The 22702-nt window shown below is 37.0% G+C and overlaps 1 protein-coding gene across 1 annotated transcript; it reads left to right on the top strand.

Moving 5' to 3' along the window:
* The first annotated feature begins 1733 nt into the window (after positions 1-1733).
* On the top strand, positions 1734-22060 carry LOC112576664 (ATP-dependent RNA helicase dbp2-like). Its single transcript, XM_025259290.1, has 14 exons — positions 1734-1906; positions 2890-2949; positions 4781-4976; positions 5549-5645; positions 7654-7787; positions 7934-7999; positions 8157-8298; positions 9644-9804; positions 10640-10812; positions 11494-11604; positions 13680-13741; positions 13933-13992; positions 18854-19084; positions 19327-22060. Exons 1-14 carry the CDS (start codon positions 1866-1868, stop codon positions 20613-20615), a joined length of 2823 nt encoding a protein of 940 aa, XP_025115075.1. The 5' UTR covers positions 1734-1865; the 3' UTR covers positions 20616-22060.
* The last annotated feature ends 642 nt before the right edge of the window (positions 22061-22702 follow it).

Below are 22702 nucleotides of genomic sequence, written 5' to 3'. Positions count from 1 at the left end.
CAGCTGGGGGAGTGTTGAGCAGGTGGGCTCCACTCTCGTACTTGACAACGACGACGACACACCGACCGCGTGGAGGGCCGTCGCTGTCGTCTTTAAAAAGTCGTGCAATGGAGTGTTGAGGACACTGACGATTTGATTGTCCGCTGATGCCGACAACTCAAAGTAAGACTTTTGCCTTTTGGGTTTACCTCCAGAGAGAGAGGGGGAAGGTCGTACCCCCCATTGTTTATCTCCACCGTCAACGTTAGAGGGAGAATAAGACGGTTTACACGGACTGTGTGTATGTGTTTGATGAACATTTAATGAGCACACGGACATTGCTGGTGGCTAGAAAGGTGCTCGGGAGAGACGTACCGTTAGACGTGGATTGAAACGGACATATGTATGAGAACTGTTGTAGCAGCCTGCGAGCTGCCGTAGTGTCGATGTTGAAAAACCTAGGATGTATACTTTCTGATTTTAGAACGGATAACAGTGAACTTGTGCTGTATGGTTTAATTTGACCTGCTGGAAATTCTTGTATTACAATTTGTTTTTTTTTTAGTATTTTTTCTTTTTGGTGTATAATAAATAACAGAACGTCTCAATCTGAAGTGATCTCTTGTCGTTCTTCGTAAAGAATGCGCAATGTCCGACTACCGGTCGTGACACTGAATGAAGTGTAGATATTGAGATTCGAATTGTAAACATACATTATATACTGGGAAAATAATTTACGATTACAAGTACAAGGGGCCCGGAGAGGTCGTCTGTCCCGGGGCCCGGGCTGGCTCTCGGCGGCCCTGCAGTACTGCAAACACTTAGCCTATCCAAACACGTATCCTAACACAGTACCCTACATAATTATCAATAAACATAAGTACAGTAAAATATTGTGCAGTACACTACGCTTTGTTATCACTATAGCTGTCGCTTTCATAGGAGCAGATCATTTCACATGTTCAAGGATGCGATCTTTATCCTTGATAATCGTAGCGACAGTCGAGCGACTAAGTCCTATTATAATGACCTGCCAATTTCTGTTGCTGTTTCCCCCTTCTCATATTGCCTTATGACTTCCGCCGCACGTAAAGTTCGACTCACGACGTTAACCCTCGTAACTCGAGACCGTCGTAACCCGAGGACTACCTGTATAGTTATCAATTGTTTCCGCCCTTGCAATGCAGTACGAATATATTGCACGAATTTGTACCGAAATTTTTTATAGTTTCCTATGGAATTTTTATATAACAGATTTTTTTAATACTGATCTCTTTCAACAGTTCGAGATAGAACGTTTCTTTCTATTAAATTACGCGTCCGTAGATGCATGTTTCTCAATAACTATTTGGCGAGTAAGCGTTTTTCAAATGTAACCGTATTAGAATTAACTATTTTAGAATAAATGGACTAGACCGTGCGAAAATACACACAGACACACCCTTGCCTTAACGTCTACATGAGCTCATTATCTTTTACGTCGGTAGATAGCTTTTAAATGTATGTTCATTTTCCAACACGACCGGCGAGTTTGTTTCTTCGAGACAGGTACCGAAAAGGGCACGCAAATAATACATCCACGTTGAAATATAATCCCAATCAAATCGGTTTTAATAAATAAAATCATCCTTATAATACTTTATCTTGTACTGAATATAATAAGTTTTTTATTTATGAAAGCAAATATGATATTTTTAAAATTTCTATTAAATCCTAGATTTTTCTTAAACTGATTGTCGTCTGCAGAGGCGCAATGATCACAGCAACCAGAATGGTTTTCCGCCATATTGTACGGAAAGTGCATCATCTTCTCTCTGGTTGCGTTCATTAATTTTTTTTAAGAACCAAACACAAAAATACCGTGTCTCCTCGATATTGCAGCGCCAATGTCTCATCGTGACAGACACCGCGAAAAAGACAGAAGAAGGTTTTTTTTTTTTCATTTGTTAGCAATTTAATGTGCTTTTGACCCTTCTTGACCGTCGTGTACATGTGACTGAGCCACATACTGAGCTATAAAAGACAATAGTTAATCTTCAACGTGGTCTGCTGATAATACATATTTCCAACTAAGTGCAAAGTTTATTTATTAGACTTAAGAACACTATTCTTGATGAATTATAAACGGGAAAGTTAGTTGGGTCTGAGCTGGCCTTGGTGTCGATGTCGAAAGATTGAATGGAAGATTAGAGCATCTATTTTTGCTATCATCTTAATCCCCGATTAATGTAATTGATTAGTCAATTAATGTAGTGCACATTCTCTCGAAGATACAAGAATTTATTATGTCAAGATTTCTGAATAGACTGACGCAAATGCTGTGTTTTCAGGTAATATACTGAATCAGCACAAGGAGGACTCAGTTACTAGTAATAGTGTTATTCATCAACAGTAAAATTGTTTTCTAAGCTCAAAAACTGAAGAGTGATATTAACACCCGATGCATGAGTTACTTTTCAGAAGCATCCTCTCAGCATACTGTAACAAAGAATCATTAACAGCATAAAAATCGTCCTCCCTTTTTTAGTTCCAGTGTGTATTTTGTTGCCTATGGCTTAATCATTTAGGCTTACCTGCTTTTGTTCTAGTGATTATTTATTACTCTCTGATTTAGATCTTTATGTACAACTAAAACAAAACAGACTAAAAGCATACTGTTGAAATGTTTACAGAAATCATGCGAATGTATGTGATAATCTAAATAATAATACATAAGTAATTTTTAAATGAACTTAGTTGTCATTTTAAGGGTCCCAATGTTCAACAACACAAATAAAATTACTCAGCAGGAGATGGAATTATGTTAATGTGCATTGTAATCATAATAATTTCTGCCATGGCTATCAGCCCTATGCAAGGCTAATGCATCAGTAGGATTTTTAACAAACTGCTTTATCTGCATAATTACAGAGATAAATCTCGATCAAGAAGTCGCTCTAGGAGCTCAAGAAGAGATCGAGACAGTAGAAGGTAATAATACTTTATTGTGTTGTATGTAATAAATATATTTTTCCACATGAAAAGTTGTTTACTGCTCTATTCTTAGGGGCTGGCTATCTGTTTGTAGTGCAGTAAAACCTCCCTGTTATTAGTAATAACTTCTCCTATACAATTTTCACTTGCAGGTGCAAATTTGTTAATAGCTACAATTGCTCAATTACGGCAATTCGTGCGTTTTGCTAAAATCCTTCAAAATCAGGTCTAAGAGGGGGTCAGATTTCATTCCAATTTAGATTCAGTTTCTTTATTGGTCATCAGGAAAAGAAAAATACATGTGGTGGTATTACCAGTTTCCACATTTGTGTACTCAAGACATGCACAGGATTTTTTGTGTGTTGACCATTATTTATCCTGTGTCTTTTTTGTGGCCTTGGTAATTTGATCAATTGCCTTTAGCCTATCCATTTGCTGATTAACCTGATAACATCATAGTAGATCATAATACACCAGCAGTCTCCTTTATCCATATATTACTTATTGGTATTTTTTTTTCCCAACATCACCACCAAAACAATACGTCACCCTTTTTCTCATTATCTACAGCTTCTTTCCTAAATTTGTATGCAAATACCCTTCTTTCCACCAAACCTTCAAAATATTACATACTTGAGTGAGGAGTTTTAAAGTTACAAACTGTAACATACCGATAACTGTAGTAAGGTGTATTTTAACAGCTTTTTTTCCACAACCGTTTGGTTTCAAGTTACTAAATGCTGTCATTTAACAAGTTTGACTTTCCTGCTCTGGTCTCCAGCTCACAGCATTTATTTTCTATGTTGAATTATTAATGTAAAGCCCACTAATTCCTCAAAATATTATAGTGGTGTAACTTTTACTGAAATTGTCATTGGTGATTTCACTGATTGCCCCTTTCTCTTGCGGCTTAGGCATGTGAGGTTTCATTCCTTTTTTTTTAAAACCAGTTGAGGGCTGAAAATTGTCCAGTCCTCCAGACTCTGCAAGACAAAGCCTTTTCCTGAATGAGTTTTCCAGTTACTGCAAGGTTTCTCTACCCTACATAATAAAAAATACATCTAAACTTCTCTTTCACATTGTAAACGCTTTTACGATATTCTAATCTCCACTTTCATCACCATGCCATCGTTGATAAATTGCCTTTTTCTCCTTAATTATATTTTGAATTTGAAATTTTCCAAAACAAAGACAATTTATAGTTGCGATGTGCAGTTTGACCTTGATTACCCCTTTTTTTAATTGTGATTTTTAAGAAAGTCGCAAGAGAGCACAAACAGTTGGTCACCAAAATCTTATTTTAATAAACATGACTTCTGGGGTAATGTCATGATGAAGCACAATCGAGTGCCATGCACTTGTTGAAAAAAATAAGCAAACTCTTATAAAAAAATGCTAAATTAATTTTTTTGCAGAAAATTGTAGGGTAAATAGCTGACCAGAAGCAGTAATTTTTAAAGTGTATTGAAGTTTTTAAGTGTGCAGAAAAGTCAATAAAGCACAAACTGGCTATCGTAAATTAAGTTGGAGAAGTAGTCATAATAGAGGTGATCTTTATATAGCGTAATTTTTGGGCTGTGACTAAGGAGGGATAGTAACAAGGAAGGTCTTCGTAAGGAGGCTGTACTATACATATAATGCATATGCACAGTGACGTATTCGGCATTAATTCAATTTACACAAATCTTGCAGAAATATTAATTTGATCAATGTTTGCAGTATTGGAGGACTGAAAATAGATATGTTGATTATCTCTGCGAGCTTTTGGATTATTGATTTACAGACTAGTTTTTGCCTATGATTTGACTTTCTCTTACTGGATGCTCAGAGACAGATCACGGTCCAGAAGCCCACGAAGAGATAGAGATCATGAAAGTGACAGGGGCTTTAGAGGAGCTGGTGGAGGAGGAAGGAGTGCTCAGCCAGGAGGTGCATTGCGCAAACCTAAGTGGGACCTAGGCAAACTGATAAAATTTGAAAAAAACTTTTATGTTCAGCATCCTGTTGTTGCAAACAGATCACGGGTAAGTAAGCACACAATAAAGATGCATATCTTTGTCAGAATGTAAAAATGCATGTTCAGCAATGTTGAACTGACATTTTTTTCTGAGTTAATACCACAGAATAAAATTATTGTTTGCAGATTTCTTATGCTGTTGAATAATGTCAAGTGTTGTGTCTCCAATCACTTTCTACAAATGAATCTGATGTATCTCAAAGTCATTTTTAGAAAAAAAAACTGTACATGTTAATTTTAGAACACTACAATAAATAATGGCTGGGATTAGATGACCCTAAATAGTTGATCTAAATTTTGTTTGCTGGTCATTCATTGTTCTTTTGTGATGGTACGGAAAAGGAGAAACTGATCTTTTTCCCCAACAGTGTTTAGAATTGTGATGTTGAAAGGCTTGCATCCGTTGAACAGTTCATAGCTGTTTACTCAGGTTATGGTAATTTATCTGTTACTAAACTTAACCTGTTCATTTGAAAGGTAAGTTTGTGTGATGGTTACTCTTTAAAACAAAACAAATAATGGGACTTTTATGAATTCCAAGAAGATGCTTGTGGTAATTAAAGATTCTTTAATTTGCAGGATGAAATTGAAAGATTTTATGCCGAGAAGGAAATCAGTGTTTATGGAAAGAATGTACCAAATCCTATATTCTCCTTTGAAGAGGCAGGGTTTCCAGGTGAGAGACTTATTTCTTGTGAAGAACAAATGAAAGAAAGTTTTGTTTTCAGTAAGAAAAGAAGCAGTGGGCAGCAGCAGTTGCCTAATGGAAGACATGGAAATGCATTTAAAAAAAAAAATTCAAAGTTTTTTTTTACAAAAAGATGGTTTTTGAAGTGAATTCACATAGGCAACATTTTTTATCTTGGCTTATCTTGGATCAAGCGTTAACTCTCTAATGTGGGGAAAAAACCTGAAAATATATTGTTTTAATTAGGCCTACATTCTGGTATTGTCACAAACTCAAGATTATTCAGAGTAAAAAAAAAAATCTGATTACTGCCGATTGCTTAAGTCACATGCAAGCTTTGCATGCACTCCACATGAAAATCTCCCACAACAACTGAAAATGTCTATAATTTTGTTGTCATTTGATCTTGGGGGAAAAAGGCAACGCTGTCACTTTCTTGGCAATGGAGTTGCATTCTGTGCAGCTGTTGAAGGCTGAGCATGTGGTGGAGCTCGTGTATAGTGTCCCCTGTTCTCTCCAGAGCATTCTTCTTTTATAGATTTTCCAAGTCCAACGAGTTGCTTGCCCAGTTTCATCTGAAAGATTTGCCTTTTGTGACTTTTGCCGCGTTGCCACTCTTGGTTAAGAAAAGTCCAAACAGTGTAGGCATTCAAGGCGCTGATATTCACCATGTTGTAGACGATTACTTTTCCTGCACTCTACAGCAGCATTCAGATGAGACAATAATAAAACACAACATTTGAATTTAAAGATGAGAAAAAAAAAACCCTTTCAACCACGACTGATTAAAATATTATACGTTTAAAAAAAAAACCCAAGAAATCTGTGGCCAAAATTACATCGCGCCGCTAAGGCACTTAGGGGCCATCAAAGGTTATCCCAGCCTTTATGTGCAGCAAAGGTCGAGTCACATGTCATGTTGCGGCTGCACTAGCTGGTGATTGCCCCCGTAAGTATAGAGGCGGCCCTCCCTGCCTAACTTGCGTGAGGCTGGCTAAAGATGGCTGTGGCATGCTTGATGCTGTATGAAGAGAAAAGAATCTTCACAGAAACAAATTATTTCGCGATTGAACTAATCCCATTGATTCATGGGAGGAAGTTTTAGCACTTATCAACGATTAAGATTTTGATGTAATGACATCCTGGAGATTGTCGATGACATACAAGAGGACTTAGTAATTACAAATCAAGGATGCATTGTCACAACAAGTGCTAAAAGTAACTTCTACCTCCTTTCTTTGGACATTAAAAAGCCAGCACCCATGATCTTGGAATTTGCATATGGCATTTATGCTTGGAATCCATATGAACCCTATGTTTGGAATCCATATGGACCCCACCGGTAGTTAACGATAAAATTTTAATTTGTGCTACGATTTTTGCATATATTTGAAAATTAGTTTCATACATGATGAGTCCACCATTAAGTAACAGTAAATAAATTTCAAAATGTTGAGATAAATGGTTCACATTTTATAAATAGCAATACTTCAGTTGGGGTCTGGCATGGACCCCCAGTGGCTGATAGATGGTTAAAGGTTAGCTAATAATACTGAGCTGTTGATTTTGTTTGTCTGAACTAGGAGCAACTGATAGTTGTAAAATGTTATTGTTACTTTCACTTATGACAAAATGGCAAGCTTGGGAAAAATTCTAAAAATGTGATGAAAACATAACTCTGCACACTTGAGGTAGTGTATCTCTGCTTCTACGTATGATGGAACCTTGTTTTCTTCTTTCTTATATTTTCCAACACATCACAGAAACACATTTCAAAGTGATATAAAGGAAGTAAAATTTTGACTGCTGCTACCTAGAAGCAGGTTAAAGAAAGAACCTTCACCACCCCCAACATGCACAAAAATATTTTCTAAATTGTGTTTGCTTTAGTTACTAGTAATATTGAAAATTTCAGATCATCAGCTGACCAAGTTGTGTATATTGAGTGATTTTGACATTTACACTTTTTATCATCTTCCTGTTTTTGTCCTCACAGATTATGTCATGCATCAGATACGAAAAAATAGCTGGAATGAACCAACTGCAATACAGTCCCAAGGGTGGCCTATTGCTTTATCAGGTCGTGATTGTGTTGGCATTGCCCAGACTGGCTCAGGAAAAACGCTAAGTGTATGTTTACAGTTTACAAGATTTTGTTTAGTCCATTTTCTCTCTGATGATGACTTTAAATTATGCATATTAATTTTGCATATTTTAAGCAAACAAACTGAAAGCAGTGTTTTTCTGTTATTCATTTATGTAATTTTCTTTTGCAGTTTATACTTCCAGCCATTGTGCATATAAACCATCAGCCCAGTCTAGAGCGTGGAGATGGCCCTATAGTAAGTTTTGGCTAAAGTTGATATCACAGTTTGAACTATAAGCTGGCATGTTAGTTGCTGTTCAGACTAACTACAAGTAAAAAATTGATAGGGAATCAGGCACTATGAGAAAAAAGCAACAGAACTATTTATATAAAGCAATTGCTTTTTTTTCCAGGCACTTGTTTTGGTACCTACACGTGAACTAGCACAGCAAGTACAAGTTGTTGCCTCTGAGTTTGGTCAGACGTCACAGATTCACAACGCTTGTGTTTATGGTGGTGCTCCTCGAGGTCCCCAGATCCGAGAATTGGAAAGAGGTGAGGTGTCATGGTCAGTTTTTGTTGCTTGTAGATTATACAAGGGATTAACGTTAGTGCTGTGTTGATCTTTAAGGGTTTTTTGTTAAGTCTCAGATTACAAATCAAGATTATGGCCTTGACTGTCAAGAAATAACCCAAGTATTCATGAAATTCACAGATTTTGGAGGTGGGGTATGTCTAGAGCGGCATGAGGTTAGATCAGAATTATCATTAATATTTCTGACTTTGCAAAAGCAACCATTTCCTGCTTGAGTCAATCCCAACATTGTGCATTTAACTCTTTCTTTAAGCACTCAACACACGTGGCTGATCTTACCCCACTCGCTTGTTTACGGAGTATACACATAGGGCTGATGTATTGTTGTAATTTTTTTAGGCCTATACAGATAGTGGTTTAAAAGAAAAACTTAATAAATGAGATAGTTTAGGCATTTATGAACACAATTATCTCCCTTACATGACGAAGGACATAAGTTTGAATGAAAGTCTCCCCGATATTCTACACTACCTGTCCTTTTCAATGCATTGTGAACATCATGCATCTGAAACATTGAATAACAAAAGAAAGAACATCCCAGAGGATATTCCTGCTTCAGATGAAGGAGAATTTGACCACGAATATTGTAAAAATGGTTTTCATCTGCTCCCGAATTTCGGGCCACGCCATGTTTGAAATGTGTAAAAAAGACTTTTTCCAAACTTCACTTCATATACCTAATTTTGGTAGGATTATCATAAAAGTGAGTTCTCAAGCAAGATTAAGGTAAAACTGTTCCACTTCTACACATTTTGATCTGTCATAATCAATTTAAATTGTTGTTCTATCTTGTTTAGTTATTTTTTAATAATTCTTTGAAAAAGGGTAGATTCATGTGTACAGGGGGGTTTGACCGCCTTTAGCCTTGCGTAATTTTTTTATTTTTTTAAATAATGGCAGCAGGTGGCAATCCTACACCTTTCTACAGGTTACTAAACAGAGATTCATCATAAGATTGGTCTCAAAACATAGTGACCAAAAATATTATTTTACTGTTATTTATTACATGACTATCAAGATGTTACCCCCCTGATTTTACATTGCTCATAAGCGAAAAGTTGATAAGTGACCGCAGCATGGATACAAGGAGCTAAACTCTGTAACATTCTAGCATGTTTGACAGATACCTCTGGTCTGAAATGCAGCTGTAATGATCTTTGTGGGTTTTTGCTAACATAGAGCACTTTTCTGAAAAAGCTTTATTTGCATAAAAAATATGTTTGTGTGATGGCCTCTTATTTTCTGCCCTAATAATAGTTGTGAAATGTATGACAAATGTCTGAATTATCAAATATTCTGGTAAAGGGTGTCAAATCTGCATTGCTACTCCTGGACGTTTGATTGACTTTCTTGAATCGGGACGAACCAATTTGAAACGCACAACATACCTGGTTCTGGATGAAGCTGATCGTATGCTGGATATGGGTTTTGAGCCACAGATTCGAACTATTTTGGAACAAATAAGGGTGAGATTCTTGAATGTGATTTTAGAAACAGTATTGTGTAGTTTCTCATGATGAACTGGCCTATTCAGATATATTTCCTGAGTTTTAGAGTTTACGGAGATTATGCAAAAATAGTTTAAAAGTTATATAATATTAAAAATCACAAGAGAGTAAATCTGTTTTAGTAGTGATATAAAAATAAATCCTAAGAGTGTAAATCTGTTTAGTGGAGATAAAGAGAAACAGAGAAAGAGGGTATGTTTTTAAGAGTTTTAAATTTTTGTTAATCTCATAGACCAAGAATTTATTGCAGCTTGATAATTAGTTTTGCAGTGTGTTTGTGTGTGGTTATTGCTAACTGAAAATGTGCAGCAAGGGGAAAAATTTTGAAGGCTTGTCAGTTATTCAAGTTTTTCATTTGTTAGAAATTTTTAGTTGTAATCGTATTGAAATTTAAGTGGGCATATTAAAGACAATCATTGGTGACACACCGTTTTAAACAAGTAACGTAATGTTAAAGAAATATAGCTTTTGTTTTCTTGTACTAAATTCACATGAAAGATGGTAAGATGGCTCTTACTTGACTCGTCACCTACTTTTAATTATAGTACAATACCTGATCAGTTGAGTGTTTTAGCTGTTTTATGCAGTAATTCATAGTAGAACAATTGCTATAGGTACCAACAATTTCTTTCCTTATTTATTCATTTCTTTACGAATAGCGCAACCTGTTTTGTGACATTATCTTCTTGCATTAAATGTACAAAACAGGCACAATCTTGCTTCTGAGGATGTGAAGTGCTAGGTGAGAGTTAATAACATGCTTACATTGCCAGTATTATGGTTGTGATTGCAGCCTGATCGCCAGACGCTGATGTGGAGTGCCACATGGCCTAAGGAAGTGCAGAAACTGGCAGAGGATTTTTTGTCCAGTTACATTCAGGTTAACATAGGAGCCCTTCAGCTAACAGCCAACCATAATATTCTACAAATCATTGATGTTTGCATGGAACATGAGAAGGAGGAAAAGTATGTGGAAGCCTGCAAGCACAAACACTTTAACTAAGTTTTGTTTTCTTTCTATCTTTAAAATTCTTCTCTCTCTCTTTTTTGTTGTTGTTTTGAGGCTTGCTCTATCTACTCTTGCAATTTGCAATCATTAATTGCCCTCATAAAATAGAGTTAAAACTTAATTTTCATCAGGCTAGTTTTCAATATGTTCGTCATCTTGGCGGAGAACTACAAATTACTTGGTGGTTTTATTTTTAACCTTTGTTTTCGCCCTTCAGGAGAAAACAAGTTTTAAGGAAACAGCTCTGTAGTGAAATGTTTTAGCTTTTGAATATAATGCGTCCTAAAAAAAATTTATATTTTACATAATATTGCTGATTTTTTTTTATATATATCAACTATATTGCCCTTGAATGGAAGTTTTAAAAAATGCTTCTACTGCACATTTTCCTGAAATCACTATTGCACAATGCTACCTTATGCTCATGACCATAACCTGCTTTCTGTATGTTTTCTTTATAAAAAAAAATTGTCTTAATGATTTTAATACAGAAAGTGAAGTCATTGGCTGCAGTTATGTTTGATCAGTGCTAGTTGTTTCAAAACAAAGTTTCCGTGTACTTGTTTGTATCTTCAGTTTTTATCTCTTTTTTTTTTGTTGTTGTTGCTGTTTATTGTAAGACATATTTTCTTTTCCAGGCTATCCAAATTATTAAAAGAAATTATGAGGGAAAAAGATAACAAGACAATCATCTTTGCTGAAACCAAGCGAAAAGTTGATGATTTGACCCGAAGAATAAAAAGAGAAAGGTAACTTTGAACAATCTAAACAATTAAAAAAGCCTGGAAAACAAAAAAAAATTCTTTTTAAGGATTTCAAGAGTTTCACTTCATTATCGCACCTAAAGTGTTCAGTAGATACCATAGTTAGTTTATTCCTTGTTGCACCTTTGAGGAGCATAGGGCCGCAACAACACCTTGCCAGCAGACCCGGTTTTGGGCAGCCCCCTTCAGTTAGGCCCAGGTGGTTCCGATGTCCTTTGCCTCGCTCTCTACTGTTCTTTTCCAAGTCTGCTTTGGTCTCCCAACTCTTCCTCTGAGGGTTCTAGTCAAGTGGCTGCTTGGCAATGGTGTCAGCTGGTTTGCGTAGGCTGTGTCCTATCCAGCTGCATTTGCACTTTTTGATGTCTTGGCTAGTGGCATTCTGGCTGGTTCTTTTCCACAGGCAGCTGTTGGAGATCTTTTCAGGCCATCTTATTACCAGGATGTGGTGTAGGCATCAGTTGGTAAAGGTCTGGAGCTTGTTGTTGATGGTATTGGTCACTCTCCAGGTTTCAGAACCATATAGTGGGACTGCCTTCACATTGGTGTTGAAGATGCGGGTCTTACTGCTGAAGGATAATGCTTGAGAGTTCCGTAGATACCATTAAGTATGTCATGTGTATATTCATGTAAAGCAGCCATCATGAGATGCTTACACCCATGCAAAGCACTTGCCATTTGCCCACAACTAATGACATCAGGAGCAAGCAACTCAAACTGGATCGAGAGCCAGTTCTGGACCATAGCAGAGTGAGCAGTACAAGGTGACAGCAAAAAAGTGCTGCCATTTACTGGAGATGTTCACCGACAGGTATGGGTGGTCTGATGGCACAATGGTTAGCACCTGTCACCAATACAGTGAGGTTTGGCTGTTCTGAGCTGAGCTCTCGTCTTGGACATGCTGTTCTTTCTCTGCGTGTGGCATCTGCTTACAGAGCTGACTGCCTTACTGTGATAGAGCCTTAGTTGCTGGCACAGCATACACCTTCCTTCCCACCAAGACAGGTCAACAGAAGACCTCAGCCATCGAAGACAACAATGGCTGCTGCTTTCAGAAAGTAATCCTTTCCTAAACTAGTGGACTGAATGCTGCAAAGACCTGTACAACTTACAGCTGAATACAAACGCTAACTTCCTTTAAGACAACCAGACTAGAAGCATCAAACCTGCAGACCTAGTCCTATGCGAAGAGGTCGAAAGAGTGGTATGCAGTCTGAAGGAGGAAGTCACTTTGTTGATGGCAGACAGGCATCAAAATTCCCAGAAATACTGAGCATGCTCAACTTAAGGTGAATGAAACAAAAATCACCCTGTGCTCTGTGCCAAGGAATCTGGAAATGCAAAGAATGGATGCAGTCACTAATCAACAGAAAAAAAGTAAGGGAGAAGAGTGCCAAAATGACATAAAGACTAGTCAGCCATCCAAGCAAAGTCATGCTGAAAGTAATACAGGATTGCATCACTGACGGGTATTCTTGTACATATACATGGATTAAAATCACCTTCTGAATCTGTTTATAGAAAAGGCCATAGTTCTGAATCTGCACTGTTTAAAGGTATCTGCTTAACTCTGATGATGACAGTATCTTTTCTTGTGTTGTTAGACTTTTCAGCAGCATTTGATACTGTTGATCACTCTATGCTTCTGCAGACTTCAGCAATCTTTTGGTATTCATGGTGTTGGTGTCCTAGTTAAAATCTGATCCAAGAGGCCTTGTGTATACATTGTCAACTTAAATGCTCCTTCTCCCAAGTTATAGGGTCCTGTAGGGGTCTATCTTGGGCGCGGTATATTTTTGTTGTTGTTTATAACTTGGAATAAATTACCCTCAGCCTTCAACATGCTGATTCTTTGACTGCCTTTAAGTCCAAACTTAAGATATACTTATACAACCAACCAGTTAAATTTCCCAAATGAGGGATGACTAGCGCTTCCTCAGTCCAAAAACTGAAGGAGTGTATTAACATTTAGCGGCTGTGTCGTAAAGTAAACTGGAAAATGTCTGCTCACAAACTATTTGCTTACCTTAAGATTAATGCATTTTTATTGAAACTGATTGCAGATGGCCAGCCATTTGTATTCATGGAGACAAATCACAGAGTGAGCGGGACTGGGCACTGAATGGTAAGATTTCTTCATTCTTTTCAACTACATTTGTTTTTATTTAACCACACTTTTTTTTTATCTGCACTCTTCCTCCATATTTATATCCTACAAGTAATACCAGCTCTGAAATTTGCATCCATTTTATAGACAAGTCTTGACACTAAATATGGCATTATGACTGAGCTAATAAAATATTATGTACTTTACAGAGTTTAGAACTGGCAAATCACCTATCCTAGTTGCTACGGATGTAGCATCACGAGGCTTGGGTAAGCATTCTGATATTTTTGTTTGTTTAGAAACTTTTTCTATCTACCATTTTCTCCCATTTTTTTCACTAAAGCATTATTTTGGGAAGTATATATAAATTTGCTGAATGGTAAATAAACAAGACTGTCATACCATGGTAGTGGATACAATAACCTGTGTTTTTCATTTTAAGCAAAAAATGATAGTATTGTCTTTAAGTAATGCAAGTTTCTGAATGGATATTAGCCATTGAGCTACTGGCTTGGCAGGCCTCTATAGGAGAATCAGGTTGGATCTAGACTTAAGATAACAGCAAAATTTTAAAGGGTGTGAGAGGAATAAGTTGTAATAGTATTCTTATGAAAATGCGTGTAATAACATGCTTGCAACCAAAACCTTTGCTATTTCACTTTACACTTTAATGTCATTTAATATATTAGTAAGTTATAGCCATAAACATACCGTACTAAATTTGAATTCATATTTTTATCTCAGATCTACAGTAAAGTTATGAAACTACTTTTTTCATCATATAATTATCAGATATACCATTTGCTTCATGTTACTTGTTCCATTTTATCTTGTGTCAGTATATAAAGTGTACAATTAGATATTCCCAAAACCTACCTAAGGCATAACCAGGGAAAGAATAGTTTCTTGCAGATTAGAGGTTAAAATAAAAATCTGTATCAAACATTCATGTTTCAGAAAAAGTGGACCCAGAAAGGTCTCTCCTTTTTTTTAAATCAAAAGAGAGAGAAGTTGGTAACTAGCTTGTTGCCCCGAGTAAGGCTAACGAAACATTTTGGTACATACACATGTCCCTGTTGCAGGGGCTAATCAAATGTCTGACAGTCTTCATAAGACTGCCTCTTTGTGACATTAACAGATTACCAAGTTTTTAAAAAAATTCATAAAGGCTTCATGTTTTGTGTGCAAGATACAAAAAACAGTAAAACCTCTTCATTAAGACTTTTCAGATTGTGATGCCTTCTTAGATGCAACCCCAAATATTTTCAAAAGTATTCCACTATATAAACATCTTGATTGTGACTACCTCCCCCACATGACTTGTGACTGACAGTTGTGTTCTGTTACAACTTTTTTGTGTGTGCAGAAATCACTAATTTAAAAAAAAATTAAGTACAAAAGTAGCATCTGGCTGAAGGTCCCTGTTCATTGTTTACCACTTTACATTGGTCAACTGTGCTTTATCAGCCTTTTGCAGAAGTCGTACGTTTATGAAAATAATGTTTTGTGCTGTATTGTTACATTTTTGTGCAGAAGTTGCTTTTAAAAAAATATGTATAATACATTTGAAGAGAGCAACTTTGTCTACCTAAGTGCACATGTATTGATCAATTGCTCTTGGAAAGTTCCCCAGTAAATCTTCAACCAAGTGTAACACAACGGGGAAATAAGTAAACATGAGTGTGAGAGTTTCGTTTTTAATATTTAAATAAAAGAACTTAAATTTATTTATAGTTCGTAAAATAAAGCAGTTTCCTTTATGACTTGGTTTTGGTGGATTTTGGCAAGTCTTAATAGGGAGGTTTTACTGTACTTGAATATGGTTTCTAAAATTATGTAACAATGTTTGAAAATGTGTGAAGAGAGAAAAAGTTGTAGTTTTAAATAATATAAATACTTAATAATCAAAACTAGACTTAAATGATTTCATTTATTTTTGTTTCGTAAACAAAGAAACTACCACCAGCTAATATATAGGATGATATTAATGGGGCCAGGTGGTATTAATGTAGCATGAAAGAAGAGGATAATTCCTAGTTAAAACTTTTCCTCAAATAGTCAACAACTGTTGCAAAAATATCTTACAAGATGTTTTATAGTCGCACCTGACAAGCTTCTTTGTGAGGATAACAAGTCGGAACATAAAAGTAAGGCTCAGACATCACCTTTGTCTGAAACAGTTGGATAAAGTTTACCTATCATGTGAACAGTTTTCACTGAGCAAAATATTAAGCAAAAAAATAAATAAATAAATAAATAAAGTACAAAATGTTTATTTTTAATAAGGAGCCCTTATGAATAAGCATGGATGTTTAATAGTCAATTTCTGCCAGATTCAATCAGTAGTTTGTTGTCTGGTCAAAATCTTTATGGTAGAATGTATGCCTTTTCACTCTTAGCCTTTGTTGGTTTATATGCTGTCATTAGCAGAATGATTCTTCATTAGTTGTACGTAATTATTGATAATGAAGAAAAAAAAAAGTGACAGAATTTTATATCTTTGTGTTTTATTGAGAAAGATAAGCTTTTGGTGGCAATTTAAGACTAATATGCCAATAAAGTAGCATTATTGTGGTTTAGTAAACACCAAACAGCAGGTAGAAAGTTCAGTTTTATAGACCATTATATTTGACTTGTTTACTAAAGTAGACTTAATAACTACAATATGACATTTAAACATGGCCAGAAATGTACTAAATGTTCCCAGAATTTTTTGTTTGGTGGTGGGGTGGGGAATTGAAGGCACGTGATCTCTGTTAGTTTTCTTGGATTTGTTGGGTTAGTTTTTCATCCCAAGAAGTTAAAATCAGTAGCATACTTATTTTATTTAAGCTTACCTTAAGTGTATTGACAAATAAAAGGTGTGAAACTTAAAAAAAATTACTGTAGCTTGATGTTTGTCTAGAATTTTAATAGAATAAGATCTGATATACATTTTGTTTGTAAAGCTTGCATCCATTCACGCAAGCACTTATGAAACAACTTGTGGTTTTAGTGCAAGTATGCATGTAGATGTATGGATGAAACATTTTTAAAATTTGACTTTTTAAATGGTTTGAGAAAACAGCTACAGAATGGGTCCCATTCTGCTTCTGGATTTCTGCAGAAGCTGTCTTTATTCCCATTCAGTTTCTAGTTTTTCTCAGGACAAAATGAATGTATGCAATCACAAACTACTGCGAAGCTAATTACATTTAAGTTTGTTTAGTTTATTATCAGAGAACAGCTACAGAATGGGTCCCATTTTGTTCACTGAGTTTACATCAAAACAAGTGGTTTTTAAAAATTCCCATTCAACGTCAAGTGTGTCTCAACAGCGCTGCAGCAGCAGTGGCAGGCGCACACAGTCCGGCATGACATGACTAACCCGTGAGAAGAGAGGACTCGATGGGAAGCGGCCAGCGCTTTCTAGGGCTGGCCCCTTCTTCTCGCCTCTCACCCGCTCAAGTGTTGGTCAAGCGCTTTGTGAAGCGTAAGTACCGGATGGCTCGCTGGGTGGCTCCTTCCTTCCCATTTCTGTCCTTCTTGGGTGGAATACTGCTGACCCTCTGATGCCAGTGGATGGTTTGTTTGTCATGCCATTCATTTCAGGCTTATTACTGTTACTCACCACCCATCTTCTTCATTAACTTTTTCTGAAAATGCTGAAGCACTCATTTTTGTCTGGAATGTGAATGGCATGATAAATCAAACAGTTTTCTGGGGTTAAGTAATGAATGTGATGCTCAAAACAGTTCTGGAATGTTTTAATTCTGTAACTGTAACTGTTTGTAAAATACTAGCTGATCCAGCTGTGAGGGACTCATTGGTGTCAGCACCTCCCACCCGGTTACGAGTGGAGGTTAGACCACTGTGCCACCCATAGAACAGACGGGCTGGCCATCTGGCTCGTCTGCCACATCCCCTGCAAGCCAACGGTCATGTCGGACACTGCACTGCTTGACTGCACTCAACCTGTGCTGTTTCTATTGCATTTAGAATGTTTGATTTGAGCTGTTTTTAATGTTCATTTGTGTCTGTGCAATTATGTGATTAGAAGAGTTTGTAAACAGTGAAGATTATTGCAAACAAATTGGGTTTGGAAAGGGAAAGATAGGTTACATTTTAGGGATAATTTCTGTAATTATGTATCTTTTTCCTTTCTCCCATTTGCATGCATATATAGGTGTGCAGGAGCATAGTTAAGGCTACTTACAGCAGTTTAGAAATCAGTAAAGTACTTAAAAATAAAAAATGAACTTTTAGATGAGAGCATTCAGTGTGTGAACCTTGTTACTTTTAAGTGCAATAGTTTAGGCCCGCTGCAAACAAAGGCTACAATCAAACTTTTTTGTTAAATGGAAACAGCCATAAGATTTTTTTTAAAATATGCAACATCTATGTCATCTTTTTTATAATGTAAATTCACAAAGGAAAATGTCTCATTCTTTACAAAAATAAACAAGTCATGAGAAGATTGGTATTCCAAAAATAGCAAAAAACATGGTTCTCTCTGTTAGCTCCATGCATAGTTGATGTGTTTGCATCCAGGCACAGAAGGGATGTGGCTATGTTTTATAACAAAAAAGGGGCAAAATTACATTAGTTACAAAACTTATCACTTTGTACTTTATCCTATAAAAATAATTGTTTTGGCTTATGATTCTTCTTTCCAGCTCATTATTTTAGTGATATTATAAATTTGTACTTTATCCTATAAAAATAATTGTTTTGGCTTATGATTCTTCTTTCCAGCTCATTATTTTAGTGATACTTTTCTTGGATTATAAAGATGCCAGTATAGTTGTTAGATGTATTGTTTGTGTTACCTATATTGATTAGTGTATTTGCTTTTTTAAAAAAATAGTTTTTTCTGCTTAGAAAAAATAGAGCATTTGTGGTTTTCTTAAAGCTTTATTTAAAATTTTTTTAGTAAATTAATCTGTATTTGAATGCTTTTCTAATCTTCTCAGTATGAAATGTAACTTTTTATCCTCTTTTCAGATGTATTAGTTTTTGTTTTGTATTTGTGGTGAGAGTTTAATCCATGAACATTTAGTTTCTAGATCTTGTGGGTGTGTTGTTTATACCATTTTTCTTTCTTTTTTTTTATATATATACACACACCCTGCACTGGCATTTGCCAAACAGATGTTGATGATATCAAGTTTGTCATCAACTTGGACTACCCAAATAACTCTGAGGACTACGTGCACCGCATCGGACGCACTGCTCGTAGCAATAACACTGGGACAGCCTACACCTTTTTTACTCCTAATAATGCCAAGCAGGCCAGTGACCTCATAGGTGTTCTGCAAGAGGCTAAGCAAGTTGTGAATCCCAAACTTATCCAGCTCGCAGAAAATGCCAGGGGAGTGATGGGTAAGCAAAGCCCTTAGACTTTTTTTTATATATACATACAACAGATGTTTTCTTATTTCCATTGCTGCCTACCTCAGCAAATATTCCTAGTGCCTCAGATTAAGATGTTTGTGGTTTATAAACTAGCCTGCTTAGGTGGCTGTAGCACTTTGAATTTGGTGTAAATTAGTAATAGTGAGAAATCATTTGGGGCACATAGCATTTTCAGAAATGTTGGTTACCAAAGTGATTGTCTTTTACAGGCCGTGGCAGATACCGAGGACGCGGCAAAGACTCTGGTGGTCACCGAGATCGCTTTGAGCGTGGGGGAAGCCGAGAGAGAGATCGTGACCGACGTGATAACCACAAAGAAAGAGATGGTGAACAAAGTTCTGGCAGATCATCACGCTTTTCTTCTGCAGCTATTGTTTCTGCATCACTGCCATCTCTACTCAATCTTCACAACAATAACACAAATGCAGCTACCCCTACTGGTCAGCAAACGTCAGTCATGGGTGTGTCAAGCCTCCAGCAAAATATGAGCAATGGTGCTTCTGCATCACAGTCACAAAATAGTTCTCAATTTCATCAGAATGCAGGTAGCTTTAGGCCAGCCATGACTCAGAACTTTAACCCAGTCAGCATCCCGTCAGCCCAAATTAACCATAATGGAGGCAGCTTTGGGCAAGGTGCATCTGGACAGAATTATGGAAGTCAGCCAGGAGCTCAGAAGCAGCCTCCTCCAACAACCAAGCCACAGTTCAGCATGGGATGGATCAACCAAAATTTTGTTCATAAGGATAGCAACAGCAAAATGGGAGCTGGTCTAAACACCAATCCTAGTGGCCAGGGTATTGGCTCTGGTGGAATAGCTGCTAGTAGTATGGCTGGTAAATTTGTTGGTTCACTTGTAAGAAGTCCTGGAGCTTTGAGCGGCAGCCATGGTGTGGGGAGTAACAGCACTGGAATCAGTGGAAATCAGATGAACATGAATGGTCCTCGTGGGCCTGGTGGGGCTGCTACCCGGCAGTTTCACAATTCCTTCAACCCTCCACCACCTCCAAATATGCAGGGAGCTGCTTTTCAGCAGCTTCCTCCACCACCACCACCACCACCACCTGCAGTTGGTACTAATTATATGACAAATCAGTGGCAACAGCAACAACCTTTAGTTCACAACTCAGCCATGGGGATGCAGCAACAGCAAAACTGCACTCTAGCTCCCAGTGGTGGTATGGGCATCCAGCATCATCCTGCAGTCTCCACAGTTACAATAGAAATGCAGCCACAACAAACAAGCTGCTCTACAATGCCCAGCACCATGGTAATGCAGCAGCAACCCAGCCTTCCTCATGTACCCAATGCATCCATGGGAATGATGTTTGCTCCACCACCTCCACCCCCGATGAACCAACCTCCTTTTGCAGGTGTACCCATAAACCAACCCCCACCGCCTCCACCACCACCTCAGCCTCCCATGAGTCAGCCACCCCCACCATCTCAGCCATTCAGCCAGCCACCACCTCCTCCTCCACCTGTTCAGGGATTTTAATGTAAAGTTAACAGTTAGTTCCTTTAGACAGCAAGTTTGTCTTCAGTCAGTAGATTTACAGAGCATTAAATGATGTCCCAAAGTTGGTCGTCTTTCCTAGTTTCATGTTTGGAGCAGGAATACAATAGAGAGCTTTTTGCTTTTATGAAACCTTAAAGTTAAAGGGAGAAATTACTGTGACATGGTATGTACAATGCTTCCGTTTAACAAGGGCAATGTGTTTCATAAAACAGTTTTTATATATAATCGCAAACTGAGTTCATAAGCATAAAACCTTATATGATTCACACAAAAGGAGGAATTCCTATACTTTGTTATCTAAAAAAAAAATTTTACTCAAGAAAATTGCAATGCTGAAATTTGAGAGTTGATACAGTTTGGCTGCTGTTTTTAGGCACATAAAATTAATGAGTAAAAAAAATGTGGAGCATGCAGGCATGCAAGTTTGTTTGTGTGCACGCATGGGTTGTATGCTTTGCAATAGCATATGTGCATACATGTATGTGCACAAATGTACTCTTTAGTGAAAAACATATTGAGGAATGTGATTTTCAAAATTTATGTGACTTTACACTGCTGTTATGCAATTAGAGTTTTTAAATCTGAGTCTCCTAACAGAAATCACAGATTTTGTGGTCTTACTGCAAGTACTTATTAGAATGTAGCAGTAGTGTGCGTCACTCTGTATTTTACACCAGTAGCAAATGTCTTGCATGTATGTTGGGATGTTGACATCAAAGGTGGCATGTTGCTTGCAAAAGGGCAACAGCATTGCACAGCTACAAAGGGATTCAAATTGTACAGAAGCTAGTTGTTGCTTGCTGTACAATCAGAAAGTTATTTCCATGTTAACCTATTTAAGTACATTTATGATCATCTTCCATATTAGTGTATTCTTTAAAACTGGTATGACTGCTTTTAGTGTTCGCACATCTTTTCGTTGGCTTTTGGGCATAACTGTAATCTTAAAGAATGAAGATCTGAATGACTTAAAGTGGAAATGTTGAAGTTTTTGCTCAAATAAATGCATTGAAATACCAAAAGAAAACCTTAGCCCAAGAGTTCTTCTTTAAAGATGCCATTCTTCACGAAAAGGTTTATTACTTTTTTTTTTACAAATAGTTTTTCATATTTACATTGGTGTTTGCAATAACTGTTAAAATTGCAAATTTAGTTTAAGAAAATTGTTGGCCGACTTGACGAAAATACAGCTATCATAGTAATGGAACTGCTCTTCATGCCATAGTGGTGAAATGGGAAACAAGATTATAAAGAATAAAAATTCTAGAATGTATGAATTACAGATTTCAAATAAAGTTCGAAAGAATGAGTGCTGCAGAATTTCTTGATTATACTTTATATGTTATACAAAGTTTTTGAGCATGAAACCAAATTTGTAAAGATTCTGTTTGGTTAATAAAAGCAGTGCTGTCATTGTCTTGAAAGGGAGTGGAGTTTTTGTAATTTCCCTTTCCCCCATGAAATCTACATAATTTTAGTGTTCGCATGACAGCTTATCAACATTACAGGAAAGATGAGTTACTTCTGCTATGCCTACTTTGCTGCACTAGTTGAGAAGCATTATATTACTGCTTACATACCTTGTTTTCTTACTGTAAAATAATAGGTTGCTCAATGTTACCCAATACCTCAAGAACAAGGGAAATTTATAACTGTGAAGTCGAGAATAAGTATAAGGCCCTTTCAGGATGGACAGAAGAATCAGTGGAAGAACATGGGTCAACACTCAAGAGCATTTGGAAAACAACCTGTACAGATATTTAAGGGCAGAGAGAAAGAAAACACGAAGTGTATGACTCAAGAGACCTGGGCAAAGACTGAATTAAGGGACTGAAACAAAAGCCAACCAGTGTCAAGACCAGTAAGAGGTTAGGGTTAGAGGTCTCACAGCTGCATATTGGTAAGCCAGCCACCAAGTGAAGAGGTCTGTGAGGGAGGACAAGTCAAGCTCTGCCCCCAAACTCTGCTTTTCACCCTTCAGTTTTTGGATAAGCATAGGGCACATGAACATGAACAAAAAATCCTGGAAAAGGAACTGTGGCAGCCACAGCAGTCCCCCACGAACA

The sequence above is a fragment of the Pomacea canaliculata genome, linkage group LG1 (assembly GCF_003073045.1).
Source record: "Pomacea canaliculata isolate SZHN2017 linkage group LG1, ASM307304v1, whole genome shotgun sequence".
In the NCBI taxonomy this organism is placed as follows: Eukaryota; Metazoa; Mollusca; class Gastropoda; order Architaenioglossa; family Ampullariidae; genus Pomacea; species Pomacea canaliculata.
Note: the sequence above shows the minus strand (reverse complement) of the source record. Positions and strands in the feature narration are given on the sequence as shown.